The sequence below is a fragment of the Glycine max genome, chromosome 5 (assembly GCF_000004515.6).
Source record: "Glycine max cultivar Williams 82 chromosome 5, Glycine_max_v4.0, whole genome shotgun sequence".
In the NCBI taxonomy this organism is placed as follows: domain Eukaryota; kingdom Viridiplantae; phylum Streptophyta; class Magnoliopsida; order Fabales; family Fabaceae; genus Glycine; species Glycine max.
The window spans coordinates 39,844,782-39,868,883 of NC_038241.2; the positions used below are offsets into that span (position 1 = coordinate 39,844,782).

At 31.6% G+C, this 24,102-nt stretch overlaps 4 protein-coding genes and 1 pseudogene across 7 annotated transcripts; 4 read left to right on the forward strand and 1 right to left on the reverse strand.

The window, feature by feature from the left end:
• The first annotated feature begins 1,193 nt into the window (after positions 1-1,193).
• On the forward strand, positions 1,194-4,537 carry LOC100807571 (F-box protein SKIP8). The gene is made up of 3 exons (XM_003524385.4): positions 1,194-1,954; positions 3,262-3,458; positions 4,184-4,537. Exons 1-3 carry the CDS (start codon positions 1,544-1,546, stop codon positions 4,434-4,436), a joined length of 861 nt encoding a protein of 286 aa, XP_003524433.1. The 5' UTR covers positions 1,194-1,543; the 3' UTR covers positions 4,437-4,537.
• An 828-nt stretch (positions 4,538-5,365) lies between these two features.
• On the forward strand, positions 5,366-7,629 carry LOC100810596 (uncharacterized). Of its 4 annotated transcripts, none has more exons than XM_014775845.3 (3): positions 5,377-5,660; positions 5,725-5,961; positions 6,044-6,685. In XM_014775845.3, exons 1-3 carry the CDS (start codon positions 5,446-5,448, stop codon positions 6,063-6,065), a joined length of 474 nt encoding a protein of 157 aa, XP_014631331.1. In that variant the 5' UTR covers positions 5,377-5,445; the 3' UTR covers positions 6,066-6,685. The 4 variants fall into 4 exon arrangements, 3 of the variants coding, with proteins under 3 accessions (XP_014631329.1, XP_014631331.1, XP_006580516.1); XR_005891615.1 differs by adding an exon at positions 7,355-7,629 and having other exon boundaries at positions 5,378-5,660; positions 5,725-6,229; XM_006580453.4 differs by lacking the exon at positions 6,044-6,685 and adding an exon at positions 7,355-7,629 and having other exon boundaries at positions 5,380-5,660.
• A 3,058-nt stretch (positions 7,630-10,687) lies between these two features.
• On the forward strand, positions 10,688-12,849 carry LOC100305633 (transcriptional coactivator PC4/P15 protein KELP-like protein). Its single transcript, NM_001251346.2, has 3 exons — positions 10,688-11,071; positions 11,169-11,274; positions 12,495-12,849. Exons 1-3 carry the CDS (start codon positions 10,766-10,768, stop codon positions 12,581-12,583), a joined length of 501 nt encoding a protein of 166 aa, NP_001238275.2. The 5' UTR covers positions 10,688-10,765; the 3' UTR covers positions 12,584-12,849.
• A 1,098-nt stretch (positions 12,850-13,947) lies between these two features.
• Positions 13,948-16,260, forward strand: LOC100807038 (dnaJ homolog subfamily B member 1-like; annotated as a pseudogene).
• Positions 16,261-18,909: 2,649 nt separating this feature from the next.
• On the reverse strand, positions 18,910-20,307 carry LOC102666704 (uncharacterized). The gene has a single exon (XM_026128517.2). The coding sequence runs from the start codon at positions 19,790-19,792 to the stop codon at positions 19,148-19,150; it is 645 nt and encodes a 214-aa protein (XP_025984302.1). The 5' UTR covers positions 19,793-20,307; the 3' UTR covers positions 18,910-19,147.
• Between the last annotated feature and the right edge of the window lie 3,795 nt (positions 20,308-24,102).

The following is a 24,102-nucleotide window of genomic DNA, read 5'->3' on the forward strand; positions in this document are numbered from 1 at the left end:
GCCAATTGTAGTGTTGTTATGTCGTGGGAATTGCCTTTATTTAGTGAGTCATACGGCAGAGATGGAATCTTCATTGCCCTAATCAAGAAAGTGGAACCCTTTCTCACTACTTTGGCATTCATAAACAAATAAAAAGTTAAATAGAAAATAAAACATTTGAGCTATTTTTTCTTTTATTTAATGAATTTTACAAAATTTTATTAATGGAAAACATATAATGTATTAAATATATTCCTAATGTTTTTATGAAAATATTATACATTAATAGTCAAATCAAATTTAATTTTATCCCCCAAAACCTAATTCGAACAACCAATATCTCCAATTGTCTCTTATTAAAAACCACTAACTACCTGTTTCTATTTCCTCTTCATTAAATTTCCTATAATTTTAATTTTTCATGTAATGTCTAATAAAAAAAATTAAATTATTAAAAATATGTATTAACATTTTTAATAAAAATTGCGCGCATACTATCAAAACAATATACAAGTGAACCAAAAAAAAAATATAATCATGGAATTTAATTTTATTCTAGAAACCCACGTCATATAACCGATATTAAAAAAAGTGCGTGGCTAACGTTAGCGTTAAGTAATAAATGAAAAATATAATGGAAATTAATTAATTTAATCCAGAATAAATAAACAAATGACTTAATATTTTTTTATTCTTTTAAAATTGATTAATTTATTTTTTTAGTCTTAAAAAAATTATTTTTATTAATCCCTTTAATTTTTGAAAAATTATTTTTAATCTTTTTTTATTTTTTTGTGTTAATTGTGTTATAGTTTGTGATAATTTATCACCGTTAATTTTTTTTTTTCCTAATTTAATTTTTTTTAAAATAATTTATGATAATTTAACATAGAATATATAAAAAAGTTACAACAATTCTCCATTTTTTTTTATTTTTTTCTTTAAAATCAACAAAATATGTATAAAAAAATATCATCAAATCATATGAGTCAAATATTTGACAAAATAAAATAGTCACAAATCATTTTTTTTTAAAAAAAATTTTAAAAAATCACGATTAAAAATTATGAAATCATTAATATATTTAACAAATAAAAGTGACTTTTCAAAAATTTGAACAACTAATAAAAATAAATTATAAAAACAATTACTCAAATTGAATTAAAAGAATATTTAAAGTCCAAATAAATTGATGGGTTATTTTATTACACGACGTTGCTCCTTTGAAAATTGAATATTTGAGCAACGGAGAGAGAGCAGAGACAGCAGAAGTTGGGTTTTCCTTGTTTGTTCGAATGAGTGAGTCAGAGTAGTCAGAGTCAGGTTAGCAGCGCAGCAAAAACGCCACTATCCTCACCTCACGGGTTTGGCTCTCTCTTCCAACCAAACCCTTTTTTCTCTTCAAATCCTCAAAACTTTACTAGGGTTTGGGAATTGGGAACTAAACTCAACGTCACAACTCAATCCACTTGAAGGAATTTTTGTATATAACAAGCAATATTGGACATTGAGATTGAATTAGGGTTTTGATGTTCTTCGAATGCCGATTTTTGATGACTTATGAATGGAGATTTTCTCTGTCTTGTCGGAACCGTTTCTCGTCGCCCTCGCCGTGACCGCGCTCTGTTTCCTCTTCGCGCTCTTCGCTCTCCTCCGATCCTCCTTCTCCCTGCCCCGCAGATTCACGCCCCCGAGGAAGCACCACTGCGATTGCGCCTCCAATTCCGACGCCGGCGCCGTGCCCTACCTCAACGGCGGCTGCACTGAAATGCTCGAGCCCAGTCCCGTTCCGGCGCCGGCGGTGTTGACGGAGCGGCGAACGGGGTCGTCGATGATGGAGGAACTGGTTCCGGAGATTACAACGCACGCTCTCAGTTACTTGGATTATCCCAGTCTCTGTCGCCTCTCGATGACCAATTCGTTGATGCGAAAGGCTGCGAATGATGATAATGCTTGGAAGGCCCTTTATCACAAGGTATTTACATATATTATTACTCAATTCTAATTCTCGTGCTTCTTTTAACTGTTATCTTATGCTAAATAGACACCCAAAATCGTGAATGAGTGACTGTTAGGATTTTCTAATTTTTTTTAGGTTTTTCTTTTGTGCCGTTTTTGTAGAGTAGACATGAAGAATGCTGCAGGGTTTCCATTGATTTGTTTAAAATGCTTTGTAGCATTTTATTGGCGTTGATGACCTTTTTGGCCCTAATTGCATGTTTTGTACTATTTGTTATCCAAGGAAAAAATTGAATTGAATTGAATTGAATGTTAGGAGTTTTCTTTAAATGTTGTAAAATCTCAGTGACATTTGTTTCTAAGGTTTGTATGCAAAGCTTTAAGGCTTCTTATAAAGCTAGAAGTGGCATTAGGGTTTGTGTGAATCTGTTTGGATAATTGCTGATCGAATCATGCTTGAAGTTTCATTTACGTGCTTTTCCATCATTGTTATATAATAGAAAATCCTATTAATGTCTGTTTGGAAGTATGAAGGTGTTACCTGTCTTGCAAAACCTTTGATGACATGGTAAAGTGGATTGATCTGTTGCAATGTTGTTAAATAGCTGTTATAACGGTGCTATAGTGCTATTGTGTTGCACGGAATTCCTTGAATCAACATTTATGTTGGCAAAACTTTTGTTTGCTATGGGTGGGTGTTGTGGTTGTGGCACAGATCATGCATCCTCTTGTCATCTTTGACGAATCTCCAGTCAATTGAACTTTTTGAGTTAATATTGTGCCAATTTTTATGTTTTTTTCCATCCAATTTAATTTTCTACAATTGATAATTGATATATCTCATAATTTGAAACTGCTATGCAACTTTCACTATTTTCCTGTGATGCTAACTGCTATATGATAATGATATAGCGGATTATTGGCTTCCCCCCGTTTTCCACAATTCACAATTGATAATGCTGGTCCATTGGAACTTCAACTTGCCCTCCATTTAATCTAGAGAAAGAAGGGGATTTGTCTGTTGCGCTTTACTCCTTTAACCGAGTAGACTTCTACAAACAAACATCCGAATAAATGAAGTTTCTTCTCTTCCTTTGCCCAATATTGAAGTGTAAGAGGAGTGGAATGATAAAATAATACAGGGGGAAGTGATTGTGCTGTAGGATAGAGGCATAAAGCAAATTGACATAAATATGCTCTAATTTCTTCTATCAAACTGAGAATATGTGTAATTACTTTCATTGGATTCTTTAGATGAAATCCATCATTCTCATTTTGTCCTATGTATCTTCAGTTCTAACCTTTTTGAATTTCTGGGTTTAGGACTTCACGTTGGAACAAGATAGTGTTACGCCCACTAATGGGTGGAAGGCTTACTATGCTGCAACTAGAGCAATTGTGAATATTAATACAGAATTCTTCAACATTGTAAGAGATAAGTCTCTTCAAGCAATGAGTCGTTTTTGGCTGAATGCAGATTATGTCAAGTGCATTCATGCCTCAGGAGAACTCTTTTCCGGGTATGATTTTTTGTTACTTGAGTAGCTGGTCTGCTTTCTTGTTATAAACTTGTCTGTTTTGCAAGAATATCTTCGTGTTTTTGGACTTGCTGTTCATGTTGATTTTTTGTCGTGACATGTATGATATATGCTGAGTGATACTTGAAGATATTGTTTATCAGGTCTGATATATATCAAATTTACAAAAGTTCTTGGATGCTTTTTATTTGACTTAGGTCATTGAATTTCATTTTTATCGATAATTTAAACCTGGACCAGTGGTCTTGTATTTAGACCAGAAATGAGAGTATATATTATTATGTTATACCTATGCAAAGTTTTACTCCTTAGTGCTGATATTTCTGGGGATAAGAAAGGTGGGGTTTGTTCCTTGTTCTGGAGAGGTCTCATCTAGCTTGTGAGCAATATGGTAGTGCAAAATTCCTATTACTGTTCTTTTAGCATGGATGTTTTGGCTGAATCCTCTAGTATACTAGTTTCAGGCCCATAATACTGGTTTTTGCATTACTGAGGTGTGGAGCTTGATACTCCAGAGATACAAGCACTTTGAACATATGATAGAATATTTTTGCCCTTGGAAAAAAAGTTCTGTTTCTTCCATATATTTATTTTTAAGATTCTCACAAGCTTGTGAAATTATTTATTCATTTTTTTTTACCTTAATCCAATTTCTGCTGTACTAGCGAGCAATTATACAATCAGTAACACAATCATCCATGTTACAGGTACAATGCAGTTATGCAGAGTTGGCAACTCGCATTCAACTGGGAGCAAGGATTGAACACTCAGGTTCAAGATGTACGTGCTCGCATCTTGACAGATATGGCTTGGGTTACAATGAAAACATACGTTGATATGGATACAGGACCATTTAATGTGACCAATATTTATGAGTTCCATAATGGACGGTGGTATATGGTTCATCATCACAGTTGTGTGATGAATGGGGATGTGGACCTGATGATTGTGCATGGATAATAGTGAGAGATGATGACACAGTGTTATGTCTGAAACTGGTTACAGAAGGTGGTTTTATTTGCAGAAGCAAGATGCTTGAAATTTTCGTGATTTCTTTGGAAGATCCTTTTGCAGTTTCCATTTTAGTTTCATTTTTATAATGTATATAAGACAGGAAGTCGCTATGGTGCCAGAAAAAGAGTTATAAGTACAGTAATTGGATTAAAGTACATACAAAAAGATGGGCAGAAAGGGGTTACCTGTGAATGATACGTTGGAACAGGACGTTCGCACTTCGCAGGCATTCCAATGTTTAGACCGTCGAGACTTGTGAAAAGCAAGGCTGAGCAGTGACCGGGGCGGGAGCTAATGCACAAGTGTTTTCCATTTTTGTCGTGCATCTGCATCCTAGTTAATAGTAGTGTGCATCTTTTTCCTGTGAGTTGAATTTTGAATCATATGCTAACAAAATCATGATTTTATTGTAAAGCATGATTATGAGAGATTCAAAATTGATGGTCCGAGAAGTACCTGCTGTTACTTAAGCCCCCGACAGATTTTGGATGGCAAAAGTATAATTTAAGAATCTGCAGAAAGTTTCCAAAATCAGATTGTGTTTCAAACAATATAATCAAGTAAAATCACGGTCTAAGAAATATTGACGGGAGTTAATTTGTTATGTTATAAGAAGAGGTTTTTTGGTAAGTTGTTAGGAGAACAGTTAATGGATAATTCGAATAATAATTAATTAATTATAATGTTCAGCAAGACGTTAAAATAGAAATTTTGCTGAATGATACTTGGAAGAGTCTGTCCATGTAACTTGATTACTGATGAGAAGTGAGTAACGAATTGTGAAGTGTGAAGTGGCCACCTCGTTATCACTTAGGAGCCTCATATCATATTCGGAGAGGTTAATAAAATTAAAGTAGTGGCGCACGTTATCACTTACGAGCCTCATATCATATTGTTAATAAAATTAAAGTAGTGGCGCACGTTATCCTCTCCAGATAGCGCGAGGGGAGAGAGAATGACAATAACTGTTTTCTTAGTTCCTCCGACGCCTCATTTGTGCAACTACAAAAACTCATGGCCAATTTCCACTTATCCTTCTCTTTCTTCTTCTTCTTCCAAGTTAATTGTTCCACTGTGCTCTCCTTCCCCTCCAACATCTATTATCGAAGAGGGTCCTTCTCCTTCACCAGATGAACTTCCCGTTGTTGTTGATAGCTCGGAATTCACGAGGTATAATCATCCTTCCATATGTTATGTCTTGTCTCTTGCAACAACTAATTTTTTCCTTATACAGTGGTTGTAAGGCATGTGGAAGAGAAGAAATTGAGCAAGGATGCAATGGTGAGGGAAGGATTCAGGGTGGGATTGCAACAGTACCAGGCCTTGGTTGGTGGCCTATAAAGGCTTACAGGCCATGCCCTGCATTTATGGCATCCGGTGGTAGGTATAGGCGCCAAGGACAAAGCATGGACGAGGTTGTCTCCGGAAGTGGTAAAAGTAAAACACCCACCACCACTGACTCCAACACAAGGGACACCTGCAACAACACTATTCACTATGTCTTGTTTTTCACTTCCTGAGGATTCTAATATCACCTTTTTTATGGCTATCAGTTTTTTTCTTTCATCCTTTTAAGAAGAGTATCAACAAGAAATGAAAATGTTAAGATAGAGAGGTGTGACACCTATTGAGTAGAAGATGACTATCTATTAAGGTGGTTTGAACATGTGTAAAGAAGACCATTGGAGGCACCCGCAAGGAGAGTAGATTGTTTGGTCTTTAGCATATTATGAAAAAAGGTAGAAGAAAACCAAGGATATTAGAGGAAATTATTACAAGGGATCCCATGGTGTCCTTGAAAATTTGGTTTTTGAATAAGTCCAATGGCATCTTCTGCTAACCTAGCGGGATAACATATTGTTGTTGTTGTTGAGAAGAGTATCAACAGCTACAATCAAAGTCATTTCCCACTAGGTGGGTTGATTACGTGAATTCCAAAACACTACCGTGTTTTGTCCGAAACCAATTCTTCAGAGATGCCATTTGATTTTAGTTGGTTTGAATCTTATGATTTGCATCACTTTGTATATATGATATAGATCATAGGTCCAAGATGCCTAACTGTATGGTTTAATTTCCAATTTTCACCTTGAGGTCAGTGCTAGAATGCATCTTACTAAACTTGTCTTCCTTGTTGTACACAATTTTATGCCTAATTAAACAGAAACCCTGGGATTCCAGAGCTTCTTCCTATAGCTTCAGTTTGCATTTTATTTCCTCTTCCGACTTTCCTACTAGAACTGTACTATTTGCAAAAAAACATGTATTGAAGCACTAGCTCCTAGGTATGTTGAATAAGAATGTCCAAAACCAAGGTAAAAAAATAAGGTCTTGAGTTTCACCCTTTTGAGAACAGTATTTCTCAACGAATACAAGCAAACTCTGATGTAGGTGTTTGATTATCGAACGCCTCAACTATTGATTTGGCATGTCTAGTTGAGAACAGGTCTTGGGGTGGTTAGTTGAGCAGAAGTTGTTTGTGATATTGTGAATGTATTAGACCTGCATGATACTTTGATTTCACAAAAACGCACATAATCTAATTTTGCATCTGTTTTCCACTTTATTTCTGGTTTATTGTACATGCTTCGAAGCTTATACAGATAATTGAAAAGGTTGGGAACAACTATTTGTCAAGCCATGGTCCTAGGAAAATTAGTATTCCAGTGGAGAACTTGAGTATCTGAATTAGCTAGCTAGCCTAAATTATTGTTCAAACTTGTGTATTGATCTTATAGAGTGAGTTGAGGTGAGGTGATACTCTGTTTGAAAATCTGAGCTCTATAATTTGTCATGATTTTCTGATCTTTCACGTACCTCTGTAGCTTCTAAATAGTGTTGTAAAATGGTGCCAAATTTTACAGTATCAAAAAGGAAAGTTCGAAGAAAGCTAAGAGGTAAATGTTTGGGAGGAATATTCCAGTCGTGGCTCTATTGAGGTGACAAAAGCAAGAGATTTAAGGAAGAGGGGTAAAGAAAATGTGGGTGTTCTGGTCTGCTACAAATGTTTAAATTCAATATTCGATAAGGATTATGGAAAGCTATGTACGTCTTATAAATGCATTGGCAAATAGGGTAATGCCATGTAATCATGTATATACTCAGGATTTCTTTGAATCTCGACGGCTTTCTTCATTCATCATCAGTTATCTGTCATTATAATTACTTTAGGCTATCTTTGAAGATAGAAGAGAATGGAATATAATAAATTAATAATGAATATTTCATTGTTCGAATTGGTAAAATGAAGTTGAAATGTAATAAAAAAAAAACTATTTGAACTTTTTTTTACAGCAATAACCATTTGAACTTATTTCATCTTAATTTTTCTTTTAAATTTACATAAATTTAGACAAAATAAATCAAAATGGACCTATTTGACTTAGCTTTACGGGCTATTAGGTCAGACTGGGTTGCAAAAATGATAGTCCAATAAGAAATTTGGGCTGTTCCGAACAGCCCATTTAAAATTGAGATGCTGGACAATCATAAAAAAAAAATCTCGTCTCAAAAGAGTAGGAAAAAAAAGTGTAACCTAAATAATATAATTTTTTTTTACTAATAAATTAAGTATTTGCAAGGTCTGCATTACAATACTTTACATATCTAACAACTAATCAAGTGATTGAACATAGTTGAAGTTAAGATTTAATCATTCCAGAAATCCGCAAGTTTAATCCTTGCCTCTAGGTTGGCAACAATTTGTTTTTTTATAATATCATAAATAACATGTGCGAGTACTTATAAGTGCCAGTATTTTTTTTTTTTTTATCGCAACAAATTATGCTAAGTTTTTCTTACTAAATTCTTCTTGGTGTGCTTGAATTAGATTAATTTTAGAGATTGATATGTTTCCTTAAAAAAATTATAATTTGTTATATTTTCTTTAGTGATATTAGTGAAATTATATTATAATATTAAATTTCCTATTATAAGTTATTTTTTTTAACTAAATAAGTTACATTTCCTATTAAAAACTAATACAATATTTTCTAATGAACTATTATTTTTCATTATATTCCTCACCATTAATTAATTTAGATCATCACCAAGTGAATCAATTGATATGAGACTTTTTAATTTAGTTAATAGTTTAAAGTTTAACTCCTTTCAAAGAAAATACTTATAATTTGTAAAGAAAAGAAAAAAGATACAAAACCAATAATTACAAATATCCAGCGACTATTTGTTTTTTATACCATCATAAATAACATGCGCGGGTACTTATAAGTGAAAGTATTTTTTTAATGCAACAAATTAAAATTTTCTTACTAAATTAAAAAAAAAGACTAAATTCTTCTTGGTGTGACTGAATTAGATTAACTTTAGAGATTGATATGTTTCCTTAAAAAATTATAATTTGTTATCTCTTCTTTAGTGATATTTGTGAAATTATATTATAATATTAAATTTCCTATTATAAGTTGTTTTTTTTAACTGAATAAGTTAAATTTCCGATTAAAAACTAATATATTATTTTCTAGTCAACTATTATTTTTTTTTCATTATATTCCTCACCATTAATAAATTGATATGAGACACTTTCAGTTTAGCTAATAGTTTCAAGTCTGAGTCCTTTTCAAGAAAAAACTTATAATTTGTAAGGGAAAAAAAAAGATACAAAACCAGAAATTACAAATAACTTCATACTATTTGTATTTTTATTATAAATTAATTATTTAGACAATCTAAATAAATTAAATCTTCTTAAAATATTTTTTAACTAACATATCCAAATATAAATCACATTTCTTTTTTTTTATTATTATTATGAATATAAACATAAGTGATTATATGAATTTCACATATTTGATTATTATAATAATCAATAATGTATATAATTGTTTGTGAGAACAAATAAAATTACAATAGTGTAAGTTATATGAACTATATTATTAAAAAATTTAAATAGAATGTAAATGATACCCATCCAATCATTGATTTATTATATATTACATGTAAAAAACTGTCAAATTTAAACAATATTTTAAAGATAATCAAATAATTATGTTTTTATGTATTTTCAAAACTATATTATTTTAATTTTGATGTACATATCAAATAGTTTTAGATTAATATAATTTTTTTAAATATAATCTATATGAAATGAAATTTTAATCTAATTGTAAATTTTGAAATAAAACTATTTAGTTAAAATTATTGAATATTGTAAGAGTGAGTATACTTTACAACAGTTTAACTTGATAACTTGATGTATCATCTTGATTATTAGAAATTTTCTTAAAAGCAATTAAATCTATACATAATTCATTCAATTTCTAGTTCATATTATTTTTAGAAAATATAATATATTTCTATGAAAAATCATAATTTTTTCCAACTTATTTGGTAATATTTATTAAAAAAATTATAATATTAATTTATTTCTATCACAGGAAAATATTTTAAGAATCAACAAAATTTTTTGGATACCATCATTGAAAACTAATATTTTTTTACTTTAAGTTTTTTTATTTCATCCCCAAATAATTTTATATCCTTTTCGTAAATAAATTATAAAAATTATTATTAACTGAATATAATAACAATTAATTAAATCTATAACTCATTGTTTTCTTTTATTCTGTCTTGTATCGAAAAAAAACTATAATAAATTATGAAAACAATTTCCTAGTTATTACTCTTTGGCTATGGGATGGGAACATGTAAAATTTAAAAAGTATTATTTTTATTTTCATAATTTTTTTATTAATTTATTTATATTTTGTTGGTGTTCAATAACAATTCTATTACATAATAATCTGACTTTATTAATAAACTAACTTTGATTATAAATAAATTAAATAATTTATAATTATTTAAATTCTCAAAAATGAATTAAAAACTTTTCATATTTAGACATCCTACAAGTTATAATTTTTTTTATCACTTTTTACATTTTCTCGTACTTTTTAATAAAATTAGAAATAAAAATAAAACATAAGTGAGTTCTAGTGTTTATTGAGTATTTGGTAAAAAGAGAAATTAATTTTATTAGGCACATAAAAAATCATCTAAAAAATTACTATAAAAAATTAACAAAAATATAAATATACAAAAATTAATAATGTTAAAATTTTTATAAGGACTCAAATATATTTTATCCTATTCTTTTTAACCGAGATTTCCGAGTTATTATGTTGCAGGCTTTCACCCTTCAGCAGAAAGTTAATAAGTCACCCAACACTGTGACACACATCCCCCCGTTTCCGTATCTCTCCGAAATTTCTGTTAGATTGTTTCTGTTCTGTGTCAGAGAAATCAGTGCAACAAAAATGGACGATGCCGAAACCAAAGGAAGAATCGAAGAAACTGTTCGCAGGGTTTTGCAAGAATCGGACATGGACGAGGTTACTGAGTCTAAGATTCGAAAACAGGCCTCCGAACAACTTGGCCTCGACCTGTCTCAGCCCCATTTTAAAGCCTTCGTCAAACAGGTCGTGAAGGCTTTTCTCCAAGAAGAAGAACAAAGACAGCAACAACAGCAACAAGATGAAGATGATGATGATGAAGAAGAAGAACAAGGAGGAGTTTCCAAGGGCAAGGAGTACGATGATGAAGGCGATCTCATCATCTGCAGGGTCTGTTTTTTCTTTCTTTTCTCTGAACCCCTTTTGGGCATTTTACAGGTGGCAATAGGAAAAAAGTGAATTTTCTTTTCTTTTTTGGTGATTTCAGCTTTCAGATAAGAGAAGGGTGACGATTCAGGATTTCAGAGGGAAAACATTGGTCTCCATTCGGGAGTATTATAAAAAGGATGGCAAGGAGCTTCCTACTTCCAAAGGTTACTTAGTGTTCTTTGTTTCCTTTAAGCTTTTTTTTTCTTCTTCTTTCGATTCTGCTGATTCTTTTTGTAAAGGGAAATCGGTTTTGGACTGTGGGGGTCTGAAAGTTTTGATTTTTCTTTTTGTTTTTCGAAATAGGGGTTGGTTATGGTTTTGTTTTAAGTTTTTTTAACCTTATGTACTAAACCTTGTCATTAAATTTTAGCTAATTAGCAGAGGGGGGGGGGGGGGGGGGGGGGGGTGGAGTTCCTTTATGATGTTCTATGGTTTCTGAACGCATCTTTCTCTAATTCGAAAACAAAGTCATTAGTCATGACTATAGCCTTTTTTTAAAAAAAATTTGTGGGAATCGAAGATAATGTCAAGAGGTTTACAATAACTCTCACATCCTGTTCAACCAACTGATGCATGGCTGCAGTTATGTTTCAAATGTCTTCAGTTTCAGCTCAACTTTAGCATTTCACATGACGGTCTATAGTTGGGCACATAAAAAAAAGTTTGGGGACTTGGTTATAGATTAACATTAGCTTTGAAACAGTAGGAGTGTAGGGCCAGAGTGGGTTGTAAATAAGAACATTTGGACCAAAATGGATTGGGGTTCTTCCCTGTCTCAGAATTACTTCATTATGTTAATTAATTGGACTGGTCTATATTTATTCCTTTCACATATCATTAAAATGTCTTGAATTGAAACTACCTACCTGTCTTCAATTTAAGTTTGGTTGCATTTTTCATTGGACTACACCTATCCACTCTATGTTGCCAATTTGACTAGATAGAAGCCTCAGTATTGCAGTTGGCATGCCAAAATTCATCCAGTTAATAAATTCCTCTGCAGCTTAGCATGAAAGTGCTTATGCATATTTGAGCCTATCTTGTGTTGCATTTCTGTTCTGCATTTGATTTTGCTTGCTGGTTGTAATGCCCATGTGTGGATTGATAAACAGAACCTTTTACTAACAAACATAGCAGCTTTTATACTATATAGAAAAAGCAAAATTCTGTATCTGCATAAATACATATGTTGTTTGTTCCTGATAAAGTTTTTCTTCTCCTATCTAACCTAGAACCAGAACTATGAAAAGAAAGTAAGATTTGTTGCTACTGCTTTTTGGCCATTTTTTTTTGTATATATAATTTTGGTTTCCTTATACAACTCATGATGCTGATCAATTATTGAAGGTTGTTTTCGAATTCTGACTTTCATTTTGTGTTTCAGGAATAAGTTTGACAGAAGAGCAGTGGTCAACCTTTAAGAAAAATGTGCCTGCCATAGAAAAAGCCATTAAGAAAATGGAGTCAAGTTGATACCGAGTTGACCTCTCAACTCTCAAGTGATGTGGCTTTGCTTGTTTCTTTTTGGTGAATATATCCTGCACCATGGTGCCCCTTTGATACTGGACCTTTTTGTTAAAGGACTTGAAGTCACTGTGAATGTTTTTTGTGTTTTGCAACCTGAGTGGCTAGAGAGCCATTTCAGGAAGGCTAAACTGAATGCCAGTGTAACTTCAAACTGAATACATTTAAGTCTATTATTTCCTTCAATGTCGTTTTAACTCAGTTTCTTACGTGCATGTTTTTGGATTACCCTTGCTATCCTTCCAAAATTACTTTCAACCCAAAAGTAACAAAAAGCATGTGTCCCCTTACGCATTTCTCAACCCTAAAGTATAAAAAAACATGTCTCTCCAAACTTATTTTTCAACCCAAGAGTATCAAAAAGCATTCTTCTCCTAACGTACTTTCAACACCAACAAATGGTAATTCAAACATAGCTTAAGTTGTCACAGCATTTGCTAGACACAGGCTTGTTTCCTGTTAGTAGTTTGCGATGGTTTTGGGTTCAATTTGGTAATGTGCTGCAAAAACATTGGATTATGGTGCAAACTGCGGATAATCATGAACACATTGTGTCCCCACTGATAAACTATTAGGTAGATTGTCTGCGGTCAGATAGAGACAAAGAAAGTGAAAGTATATTCTTTACCATTTATTTTGTTTTTATAGAAAAACAATTGAGCCGTGGGATTATAAATGCAAGGTTACTTGTGTGAATTTGAATGCAGAGAATTCGATTCTTAAGCGAAACTTGCTGCTAAGTGTTTATTGGATCTGGTTTTTGGGAGGAAAAATGTCTTTTGACATCCAAAATCAGTTAACACCTTGAGAGTGATGAAAAGAGGAACAAGCAGAAATTAGGAGTACTTGATATTTAAGGGTGTTGCGATTTTCTTTGGGAAGCTGTTTGATAGTCATGTGTTGTGATTTTATGCTGAGTAGATTTTCAAAAGTTGGAATGTGTGCTTTTTTAGTTCTGATTTTTTTTAAAAATAAATTAATCCTTGAATTTTCACAAATATAATTGAATATTGATTAATAATAATTCATTAACATGTAACTAAATAATAGAATAAATAACACATAAATCAATTGTACAGGTAATTACAATATAAATCAATAATAAAATAGAAATATTCATTATTATTAGTTATTTTTAATAAAATATATTTTTTATCATAACAATTAGTATTTCTTTTTGATACAGATAGCAATTAGTATTTAAGATAGCATAAGAATTTATTTTCTTATAATTAAATACACGTTTATGATTTGCTATTCTAAATTTGAAATTTGAAATAGAATATATACAGTGTACGTTATACTTATAATATAAAACGTGATAATAAAAAAATCGTGATAGTAAAAAAAATATAATAATCATAAAATCAAGATTCATTTAGGTTTTAAAGATTTTATTGAACAAAATATATATACTTGTTATAAGTGTCTTGTTACTATAAATAAATAAATTGATATATTTTTATGAATTTTAAAAAAAGAAAATGAAAGCAAGAAAAGAATGAATATGGTGATATATAATTGATAATTGGTGATAATTAAAAAAGAAAATCAAAATCTAAAAGTTGAAAGTAGGCGTCGAGTGCTGTACGTATCTTGTCATTACTTTGTTAAAGTGTTAATCTCTTCTAAGTTCTAAGGCATATTTCCGCTACACAAAGTCATTGACCATTGACAAAAGCATAGAAAAGTTTTTTCCCTTATAAAGCACTGACTTTCACGCAGAACTAGTTCTGTTGGTGTTGACATTATGGGCGCTGGTGACTACTACAAAATACTGAAGGTGAAGCATGATGCCACGGATGAAGAGTTGAAGAACCATGAAAGGAAGGAAGAGTTTGAGGCCAAGCTCAAGCAGCTTTCTGAGGCCTATGATGTGCTAAGTGACCCTAACAAGCGCCAGATGTATGACTTTTACGGTGATAATTATCTCCTTGACTCTAATACGAAGGATGCAGTGGTGGATCAATGCAGCTTTCTTTGTTCCCTTGAAGAGCTTTACAACGGTTGCAAAGAGAAGTATAAGGTCTCAAGGACGTACTGTTTCTGATAAATTCGGGTAATTATCTAATCCATGCCCTTCTTTGCTTCATTGCATACATGCTGAGATTTAGACACTGATTCTTAGCTATGTTATTGCCCTTTTTAAATCAGAATTGGAGTTTCATACCGGTAACTTACGTTGACATTTAATACGTGAATTAGCTTCGTAAAACTCTAATTTTGATTGAAAAATAACACTAAAAACACCTAAGTTTTGTCCATAACAGAATTGGAAGGGCCGATGTAAATTCAAGATACATACAACTACTATCATTAATTGACATCGCAAGTTTGTGTTTGCTACAAAGCTAGGCTTTGAATTGAAACATTACCAACAATGAACCTTTTTTTTTTAGGGCCACTAACATTGAACTCAAAATCACTTTTGTTTAACTTTAACTGTTATCAAATGTTTTTTTTTTTTTAATTTGCTGCTAATATGGAATTGTATTAAATAAAGTATGATGTTTTTTTTTTTGTTGTACGATAAATCTTGGACAGTTTGCATGGTACCATGCCTTGTCTGTCTGTCCTTTTGTTTGGTTGTCTTTATTATTATTGGTGTTTTTATCATTATTATGTTTGGATTCTATACTTGCTGTTGTTTTCGTAGGTTTTTTCTTTTGGCGTTACACTTAATTATTTGGCTTGATCATGCACGTTTGTCAAGCCACGCATATACCTAACATGTATCTGTATGCTGTGCCCACAAGTGAAGAAAAGAAGGTGAAATTTATTTGTTTTGGGGATTTGCGTTTCCCCCCTTGATGTTATGTGTATGTAAAATATGTTTCATTGGCTTGTGTGAATATCAGGCTTGTGTTATGTAAACTATATTTCTTTGGTTTGTTTGAATATAAGGCTTATTTTCTGTTGAACCTGTCTATTTGGATCGAATTTCTATCAACATAAAAGTTGGAGCATATATTTTTCATTTTTTGTTTTGTCAGAGTATTAAAGTCTGTTGAAGAAATTTTGAAGATAGACATAAAACCTGGTTGGGAAAATGGCACAAAAATCACTTTTCCTGGAAAAGGCAACAAAGAACAAGGTGCTCCAGCTGATCTAGTTTTTGTGTTGGGTGAGAGGCCTCATGCTATTTTCAAGAGGGATAGAAATGATCTTGTAGTGATCCAGAAGATATTACTTGCAGATGCTCTCACGGGAACGAGTCTTAACTTGACTACCTCGGATGGAAGAGATCTCACAATCCAAGTGACAGATATTGTAAAATCAGGCTATGAGCTGGTGGTCCCAAATGAAGGCATGCCCATCTCAAAGAAACCTGGCAAGAAAGAGAATCTTAGAATCAAGTTTGATGTTATCTGTCCATCAAGGCTGACCACACAACAGAAGTGTGATCTAAGAAGGATTCAGAGTGATGCTGATTACTAAACAAATATTTTGAGTCTAATAGTTGTAACTATCCATTAACCTTCTTTCACATGAAAATAAGTTTACACTGTATATAACTAAGTAATTCTAATAATCTGGGGAAAAAATGTAAATTATATTAAACCCAAAATGATACAATAATAAACGGGGTATACCCCGCAGTTAAAGAAAATAAAAAATCTCCTTGATACAAGATGCTAAAACAAATGCAACAGGTGCACTTGTCTATACATAAGAAATCCAATGCTGATGTTTGATGGCTTGGGTATAGGTAGAAGGTTTTGTATCAAGGGAGATAGAGAGGGAGTATGCTTTGTGTTGCGGTGAAAAGGAATCATGCGAGAGGTGGGAACTGATAGGATAGGAACATTTGGATCACTAGTGGGATTTGCATGAACCTCTGTAGAAGAACCACCATGGTTATGTTGCGAGGCATTGATAAGTGTGTTTGTTCAGCACTGCTCCAAGATGGAGCTCTGCTACCATCAAATAATTTTGAAGGAAGTAATTCTAATAATCTATATGAAGTCAGGGGTTGCTCCTGAGATTTTTGATGCCCACGAGCGAACCAAAAAAAAATTATGCTCTTATAATCATTTAAATATTATTCTTGTTTTTTTTTTCACAACTGATAAATAATTTGTTCACAATCAAGATTAAAAAAAACATTTTCAATAAGATTTTAACATCTTCAATTTTGATAGATGCATAGATGCAACTGTAACATAAATAATTAATATTATATTAAAATATGTTTTTTATTCTTAAGAAATAGGAAACGTTCATATTTCATATTTGTAAAGAATTTTGTTTATTTTTTGTCCTCATAAAATTATAATATGTCAAATTTTGACCTAAAACGAGATTCGGGTAAATTCGAACCTGCGTTGGTATTTTTTAAGAATAGAAAATGCAATCTGTGGCATTGTTTTTGAAATTTTTGTCAAATTTTTTACAATTTATGATATTTTTTAAACCCTAAATTTATGACCACATTGGCATTGTCTGATTATAACATTACATAGTTCTTAAGGCCCACATTAGCATTGAAACTTTAGAACCTCATTGGCATTGTCTGATTATAACATTACATAGTTCTTAAGGCCCACATTAGCATTGACACATTAGAACCACATTGGCACTGTCACATTATAACCTTACATATTGCTTAAGCCCACCACTGTATGAAGTTTGTGCATATTACAAATATAACTAAAGAAAGACTATATCAGGAAAACCAACTTTACTTGCTGATCATGTAACTAGTTAAAAGAGTGTAGCTGCACAAACATACCAGCTTGTTAGTTTCTTAGGTGACTTTAAAATGAGCATTCCATTGAAGCTGTGGAGTTGAAAGCAAGGGTGTTGCCCTTGTTGGAATTGGATGACTCTTTTTTTGATGTTGAAGAATTGAATGACTCTGAAAACCTTTTAGAATACGAAAAATTATAGATGATGGGTGCCATGTTGGTTCTTCTGGCGGGGAATTAATGATAAACCAAGAAGCTAGAGGAGTCTGAGGTTTCTTATTTGGTTTGGAATTTGGATGATGGCAAACTGGTTGAAACTTAGAATATATAGAAATTAACAAAGTAGTAGGAAGCTAATATGTGATTTCCTTTGAAATGAATCATATTCTTTCAAGTGGGAAGCTGTAAAATGGACCATTGGAGCTAATTAGACAAAATTCTAGAGCAAAAGTGCTAGAATCAGTAGCTGGTGCTAGCACCATTCAGTATTCAACGTTAGTTAAATGGCCGTTGGCATGACATGACATTATTGTGAAATAAACAAATAATTAAATGATGCAGCCATTTGAGTTTTCCTGTTTCCCCCAAGAAAAGGTATAATCCTGCTTTTAACAATATTTTAAAAGTACTAGAACTATATTGAATTATACTTGTATTAATATTTTTTTTAAAAAAATTTAAAATATAATTATTTTCTTAAAATAAATCGCTATTAAATTATATCGCAGATGGTTAGCTAAAGTAGGAAAAGACAATTCTTGCATGAGCATGAACAGCCTACAAAAAATTTAAGATGAACCGAAAGGGAGTAATTATATTTATAAATTTATTTCCTCTTTCATATCTTGTATCTCATTTCATCTATATTTATCTGTTTGTCGCATTATTTATCACACCCCCTTTCTGTTTTCTGCCCATAACCCTGAATATTAGGTGTACTCGCCCTCCTCCTTCCCCCCCCCCCCCCCAAAAAAAAAATGTTATCTGCAAGAGTATTCGCAGTTCTCTTTTTTGCAATTAGTTTTGAACACTATATCATTGAGTGTTTCTAATAATAAATCATTATTTCATTGGTAAAATTAAAAAAGAAAAAACTTATAATAAGTTATCTACAACGCATTTTTTGATTCTACAACACTTTCAGTACTTGCCCGGTATGCAACCGTGCTCCAGAATCCAGTATGCATGGTCTATTTTACTTTACTGTCCAAATGGCGCATCTTAATTTGTTTTGTTGTTCCCCTCGCTTCCCATTCATTCTAGCAACCTTTTGAATTATTTAGCCTCTCTTATCTTCCTCACATGGTACGATCATTGCTGTCATTTTATGGATTACTAGGCAGATAAACTCATTCCTTTTTTTTTTTTTTTTACTTATTGTTAGAACCTGCTCACCAACTGAACCCCTCTGGTGAGAAAAATCAATCCAAAGAAGTTCAGTTGAATACATTAAAGGGGCAAATAATAGGAAATGGATCATATAATTGCATGATAGTGTATTTACATATCGATTTTGTCATATTGGTGGAGCCGAACCCCTTGTCTAATGTTTTGATGTAAAAAATATTAGAATCGGTGGATGCACAATTCAAACACAACTATGCCTTTTATAAAGATGAAAGCTCAGACTTTTTCACTCCAACATTCACAACTGAAAAATGTTTAATAATCCTTACATTACATCCATATCACATCATTAATATTTGGACAGGTAGTCCAAATACATCATATATAGACCTAATATTTGTTAGAGAAAACTTAGCTAGCATACTAAATGCTTTTCTGCATATATAGATTATACAAATACAAAATAGAAAAGCTTTCCCTAACAAGAACCCAGGTACAAATTAGAACCTGCAGGGGCAGGGACAGGGATAGTGTCTTTAGCAATTTTCCCATTGAAGAGTGTTGTCTTCCACCCCACTTTCTTAGAACTCGTAGTTGGGCTTGGGCTCCTTGAAGGAGAAGGACTGGTAGTAGAACATGAAGTTGCAGCCATCCTCATCTTCTCAATCAGCGCTTCAGTATTCACCTGCTCAGACAAAATTTCCTCAAGTTGTCTCGGGTCAATCAACAACTTCACTCTCCACACCCCATTCTTAGCTGTTGGCAGCACTTCAAGCGCTGACCCATTTGACAAATTCTCAACATAATCACATGCTGCAGATTTGCACATTTCCTCTGATCTTTGAACCACTTGTTGGACTTTGTCGCAGCAACTTTTTTGGTGCTCCACTTGAACCTCCTTCAAAGGGAGAAGATAATAGAAAAGATCATAGCTTAAACTCTCTTGCTCTGGCAAAGGTGCTGAAGCATGACCCTGGCGGAAAATACCATAACCCGGGTAGTGTTGAAGCACTTGAGCCACTGTTTTAGGAGCTTTTAACTGCAAAATGGCACCACTGTCACACATAACACGAATAGAGTGGTGACATTCTCCAGTGGTACCCTTCATTGAGCAATTCCCCATTTGCTTGATTTCAGTGATGGCTTCAATGTTTCTCCCTAGTGTAAAGTGCTAGTAACTTCACTCCACTCAAAACTCATATTTAAGTTTGAAATTTGTTGTGGGAAAACTTGTCCTCGTAGTGTCACCCCACGTTGCTGTCCTGTTAGGACTTTGTTTATTTTAATTGGTGTATTTTTCTTAGCGGCGCGCATGTGAAATTGGACCGTTGGGAACTGCTTTGACAAATACAAAGGGAAAACAACAGAATAAGAAGTGGATTCTCAAATTAAATAGTATTGAGAAAGAATCAAACAACAGTTGAGGAGCAGATTTACTTAAAATATCCGCTCCAGAGGCTCTGCATCCGGCTCTGTTGTTTGCTGGCCCTTATACCCCTCTATGTTTTCTTGTTTGTTACAATGATTTTTTATTTTTCTTTTCCTGGTGGAAATTGTTTGAATGCTTTTGTTCTGCTTGGAAAAACTTATTGGGTGTTGTTGAAATCCATCGTATACACTCCAGAAATATAAAAGAACATAATTACTACACCTCCTCAGGTGATCACTTTTCTTTTATGGAACTTTTATTACACACTCGTAAGTTTTTAATAATACATCTTTTTTTTTTAAAGAATTAAGGGTAATTATATTTATAAACTCAATTTCTCTTTCATCCCACGTACACACATTTTTTTTTTGTGTGTTTATCTCTTTACATGCTATATTTATCAATTTCTCTATCTTTCTTCCCTTCTTTCTTTTTCCTAATTTCTCTCTTCCCTGCACATAAACACTTCAAAATGGAGTTTACTTTGAACGATTTTCAAGAATTAAAGAGCTGGAAGAAATTAAATTAAACAGTGAACAATTATCATCTTCACTTTTGTCAATCTACTATGTTATTAGTTTGGAGATATAAAATAGATTTGATGGTTAAAAAAATCACAAATTTAATTTTCTCTATTAACAAAACTAATATTTTAATAAATTAACATTTGTTAATAAAAAGATAAAAAAAAAACTGTGTTATTAGTCACTTGTTTATAAAAGGTTCAACGTGCAAGTATTTGGGTTGGATATCACTTGTTTATACAATAAAATCATACAATATTGTTTACAATGGTATTTTCCTTCTTTTCTTTACATTTTCAGTTTTTCATTATATGATCACCTTATCCCATATTTTGTGTCTTCTCTCTCTCCATTGTGTAACTTTTTTTACAATTTCTGTTTGGTTTGAAAACAGAAAGGAATATTTTTATTTGGTACAAAGAGACAGAGGTGGTACGATAAAATATTGAACTTTTTGTATCAACTTCACGTTCAAATCTTAAACGACGGGACTAATTGAATCATAAGTTCATTCGTTGAATTTTTACTTCGAACTGAAGAAAATTCCCATACTCTTGTCTGGACTTGAAGCACTTTTGGATAAAGGGGTAGGCGAATTTTTCTGAAATCTAAATTAATGTAGCTCATACTCATAGGTTCGATGTAAGGGCATTAATGGGGCAATAAGGAATACGGTTACTAAGAAACATGAGAAGATGCCTTCATGTGACCTTCCTTTTTGTCTATTTAGTTCGTGACATTTGTCCAAATATGCGAGGATTTTCAGGCATGTCAATGGCATTGGGATCATAACATTTTTTGTTTAACTTATTTTTTTACGTTGAAAGAGTAATTTTTTCTTTTTATTCAATACTTATCATAAAAGATAATAAGAAAATTTGTAAAAGAAATTAACTTTATTTGTTAAAATTACTCTCTTTATCTCAAGATAAGTGTCTTAGATCATGTATAATGAGACTCTTTGAAATGTCTTGAATCTTCGATTATTTTTATGACTCCTCAATGTTCTTTAGCGTGAATAATCAATGAATGTAAATAAAATAAAAACATTATACATAACGATCAAAATTTTTATTTAACACAAGTTACAGGATTAGTCAAACAGAAGTTGTTTTTACATATTAGTCTATTAGCTATGCACGTAGGATAAGTGTTATGTATAAAAAATTGAAATTTAATATGGTAAAGAGTAAATTGAAAATTTTCATTTTATATATATAGAAGCCAAACTAAAAAGTGTTATGTATAAAAAAAAAGTTTAATTTAATACTCACTTAAGAAACAAATAACTAATTTGTCAAGACCAATAAAAATAATTAAATTAGTTAATTTTAATTTATATTGTCATAAATTTTAGTTTTATTTCAAAAGCACTCTTTTAATTAATTGCATTAATGACACCACACCTCCACTAATAGTATGTATAACTTATATTGTTAATAGACCAATAAATATATGAAAAATGAGTGGATGTTTCATTAATAGATTTTACAAAATGAAGAGTATACTATGAAAACTAACAATTTAATACATCTCAACTGAGTAAATGTTTCTTATAATTAAGAAAATGAATAGTATCCGTTTGTTTCTCAATTATAAAAAGGATCAAAGGAGTATAATTAACCAACTGCGAGCAAATATCTCTTAATCACATAAAATGACTATATGATGATGTTATTATTGAGAATAGAGTAAAAAACAATTTTACATAAGGATTAATTTGAATTTTTATATAAATTAAATTAAAAATGAGCAACATCTACAAAGATGGAAAGTTTAATTTTACTTTAACTTTTCTTTTGTGCTAATATACCTAGTTTATTTCAATGTCTTTTTTTTTATTTTGCGCAAATATGCCATATTGGCATGAGATGAGAGATCATGAGACCATGGCGCCAAAAGTAAATAGTTTATAGGTAAGTCCAAGACCAAGTGCATCTTTGGTCGTATCTATGGGCCTGCAATTTCGATAGGTCAGACCAAACCAAATTGAGAAGCATAAAATATAAAAAAAAGCTTAGCATGATTTATGCGGGGTATTTGCTCCAGAACACAGCCACAAATGTCACTTGCCATTTGGAAGAATAGACAGACAGTAGTTGAGGTGGCACTATCTTGCAGGTCCACGTAAATAACACACAGCCAGACATTTATCGTAAGGCCCTCATCTCTCATGTACTCACACTCGCTGTCCATAATTTTGTCCATTATAAACTTAACCACATGGATAATCCTTCTACCAAAGCCACATAAATATTATATCGCACTCGCACCACGCGTGTATCAACATATGTATGCCATATTAGCATTATCATTATCAATAGATTAGCTTGCTAGCTCATCCCCTTGCCTGCTGTTTTCTTTTTCATTTTTACACTTCTTTCATGGGTTATTATTATTAATGATCGAACACATATATCTTGAAAAATATATTTGCATATATTTATATGATTTTTTTAAAAAGTTATACCAACTCTATTCCTTTTTATTTGCCCTTTAAGATTGTTTTATAGAAATCAAAAATTATAATAAATTTCTCTTGATTCTATTAAAGTAGTTGTGTGATGTTCTATTTTATTTTCTTTTTTTCTCACTCCACAATAAATGCATATATAAATTAATTAAAGATTAAAAAATAAAGTAAGAATATAATTGATAAAATAATAATTAATATGATCTTAAACTTTGTAAATGAATAATTTTTTTTCAAAATTCAACAATTTAAAAGGAACGAAGGGATTATGCTTTTAAATTATATAAATTGTTGAAACCACTAGAATCCATCTAGTGATGAGAGTTTGAGATAGTATGTATGAGGCTATAGGTTCAAATATGATTGCAATTATTATATAGAAAATAAAATAGGAATCAAACATAATACTAGAAGGTTAATTAGTGTAAAAGTTAACAATTTTTTTAATACAAAATAGGCTTAATTATATAATGATCTTTTAATTATAATTAAAAATTTGATTGAACCACTTAATTATTAAAAAAGTAAATTAGATTCTCTAATTGTTTAAAAAAACATTACAATCATACATTTTCTGTCACAAAAATAGATATTTTTACATTAATTTTCAATACATGTGTGAAACAATAAATTTTTACATGGGTTACATTGTATAAATAAAGTACTTATTAAGATTTATGGTTGATATAAATAAACATTCTACACCGATTTTCAATACAATCTACGTAAAAATATTTATTTTTACAAACTCATCTATTAAGCTAGTTATGTTGATGAAAATGATGTGATTATGATATATTTAAATAATTAGAAAATTTGATTGAATTTTTCAATAATTAAAAGACTCAATTGAATTTTTAATTATAATTTAAAAATCAATGATATAATTAAGCGAGTAAAATATCATATAATTGAATGAAAAATTTGCTGTTACCGTATTTAAATTAAATCCTATTTTTTATATTATTTTATTTTCATCAATAAAATAAAAGGCACACATTTCAATC

Coding starts and splice junctions, on each gene's coding strand:
- LOC100807571 (XM_003524385.4), top strand. CDS start 1,544: ATGGAGATTTTCTCTGTCTTGTCGGAACCGTTTCTCGTCGCCCTCGCC. Junction 1,955..3,261: donor GGAAGGCCCTTTATCACAAG/GTATTTACATAT, acceptor TTCTGGGTTTAG/GACTTCACGTTGGAACAAGA. Junction 3,459..4,183: donor TCAGGAGAACTCTTTTCCGG/GTATGATTTTTT, acceptor TCCATGTTACAG/GTACAATGCAGTTATGCAGA.
- LOC100810596 (XM_014775843.3), top strand. CDS start 5,446: ATGACAATAACTGTTTTCTTAGTTCCTCCGACGCCTCATTTGTGCAAC. Junction 5,661..5,724: donor GATAGCTCGGAATTCACGAG/GTATAATCATCC, acceptor TTCCTTATACAG/TGGTTGTAAGGCATGTGGAA.
- LOC100305633 (NM_001251346.2), top strand. CDS start 10,766: ATGGACGATGCCGAAACCAAAGGAAGAATCGAAGAAACTGTTCGCAGG. Junction 11,072..11,168: donor GCGATCTCATCATCTGCAGG/GTCTGTTTTTTC, acceptor TGGTGATTTCAG/CTTTCAGATAAGAGAAGGGT. Junction 11,275..12,494: donor GGAGCTTCCTACTTCCAAAG/GTTACTTAGTGT, acceptor TTTGTGTTTCAG/GAATAAGTTTGACAGAAGAG.
- LOC102666704 (XM_026128517.2), bottom strand. CDS start 19,792: ATGGGGAATTGCTCAATGAAGGGTACCACTGGAGAATGTCACCACTCT.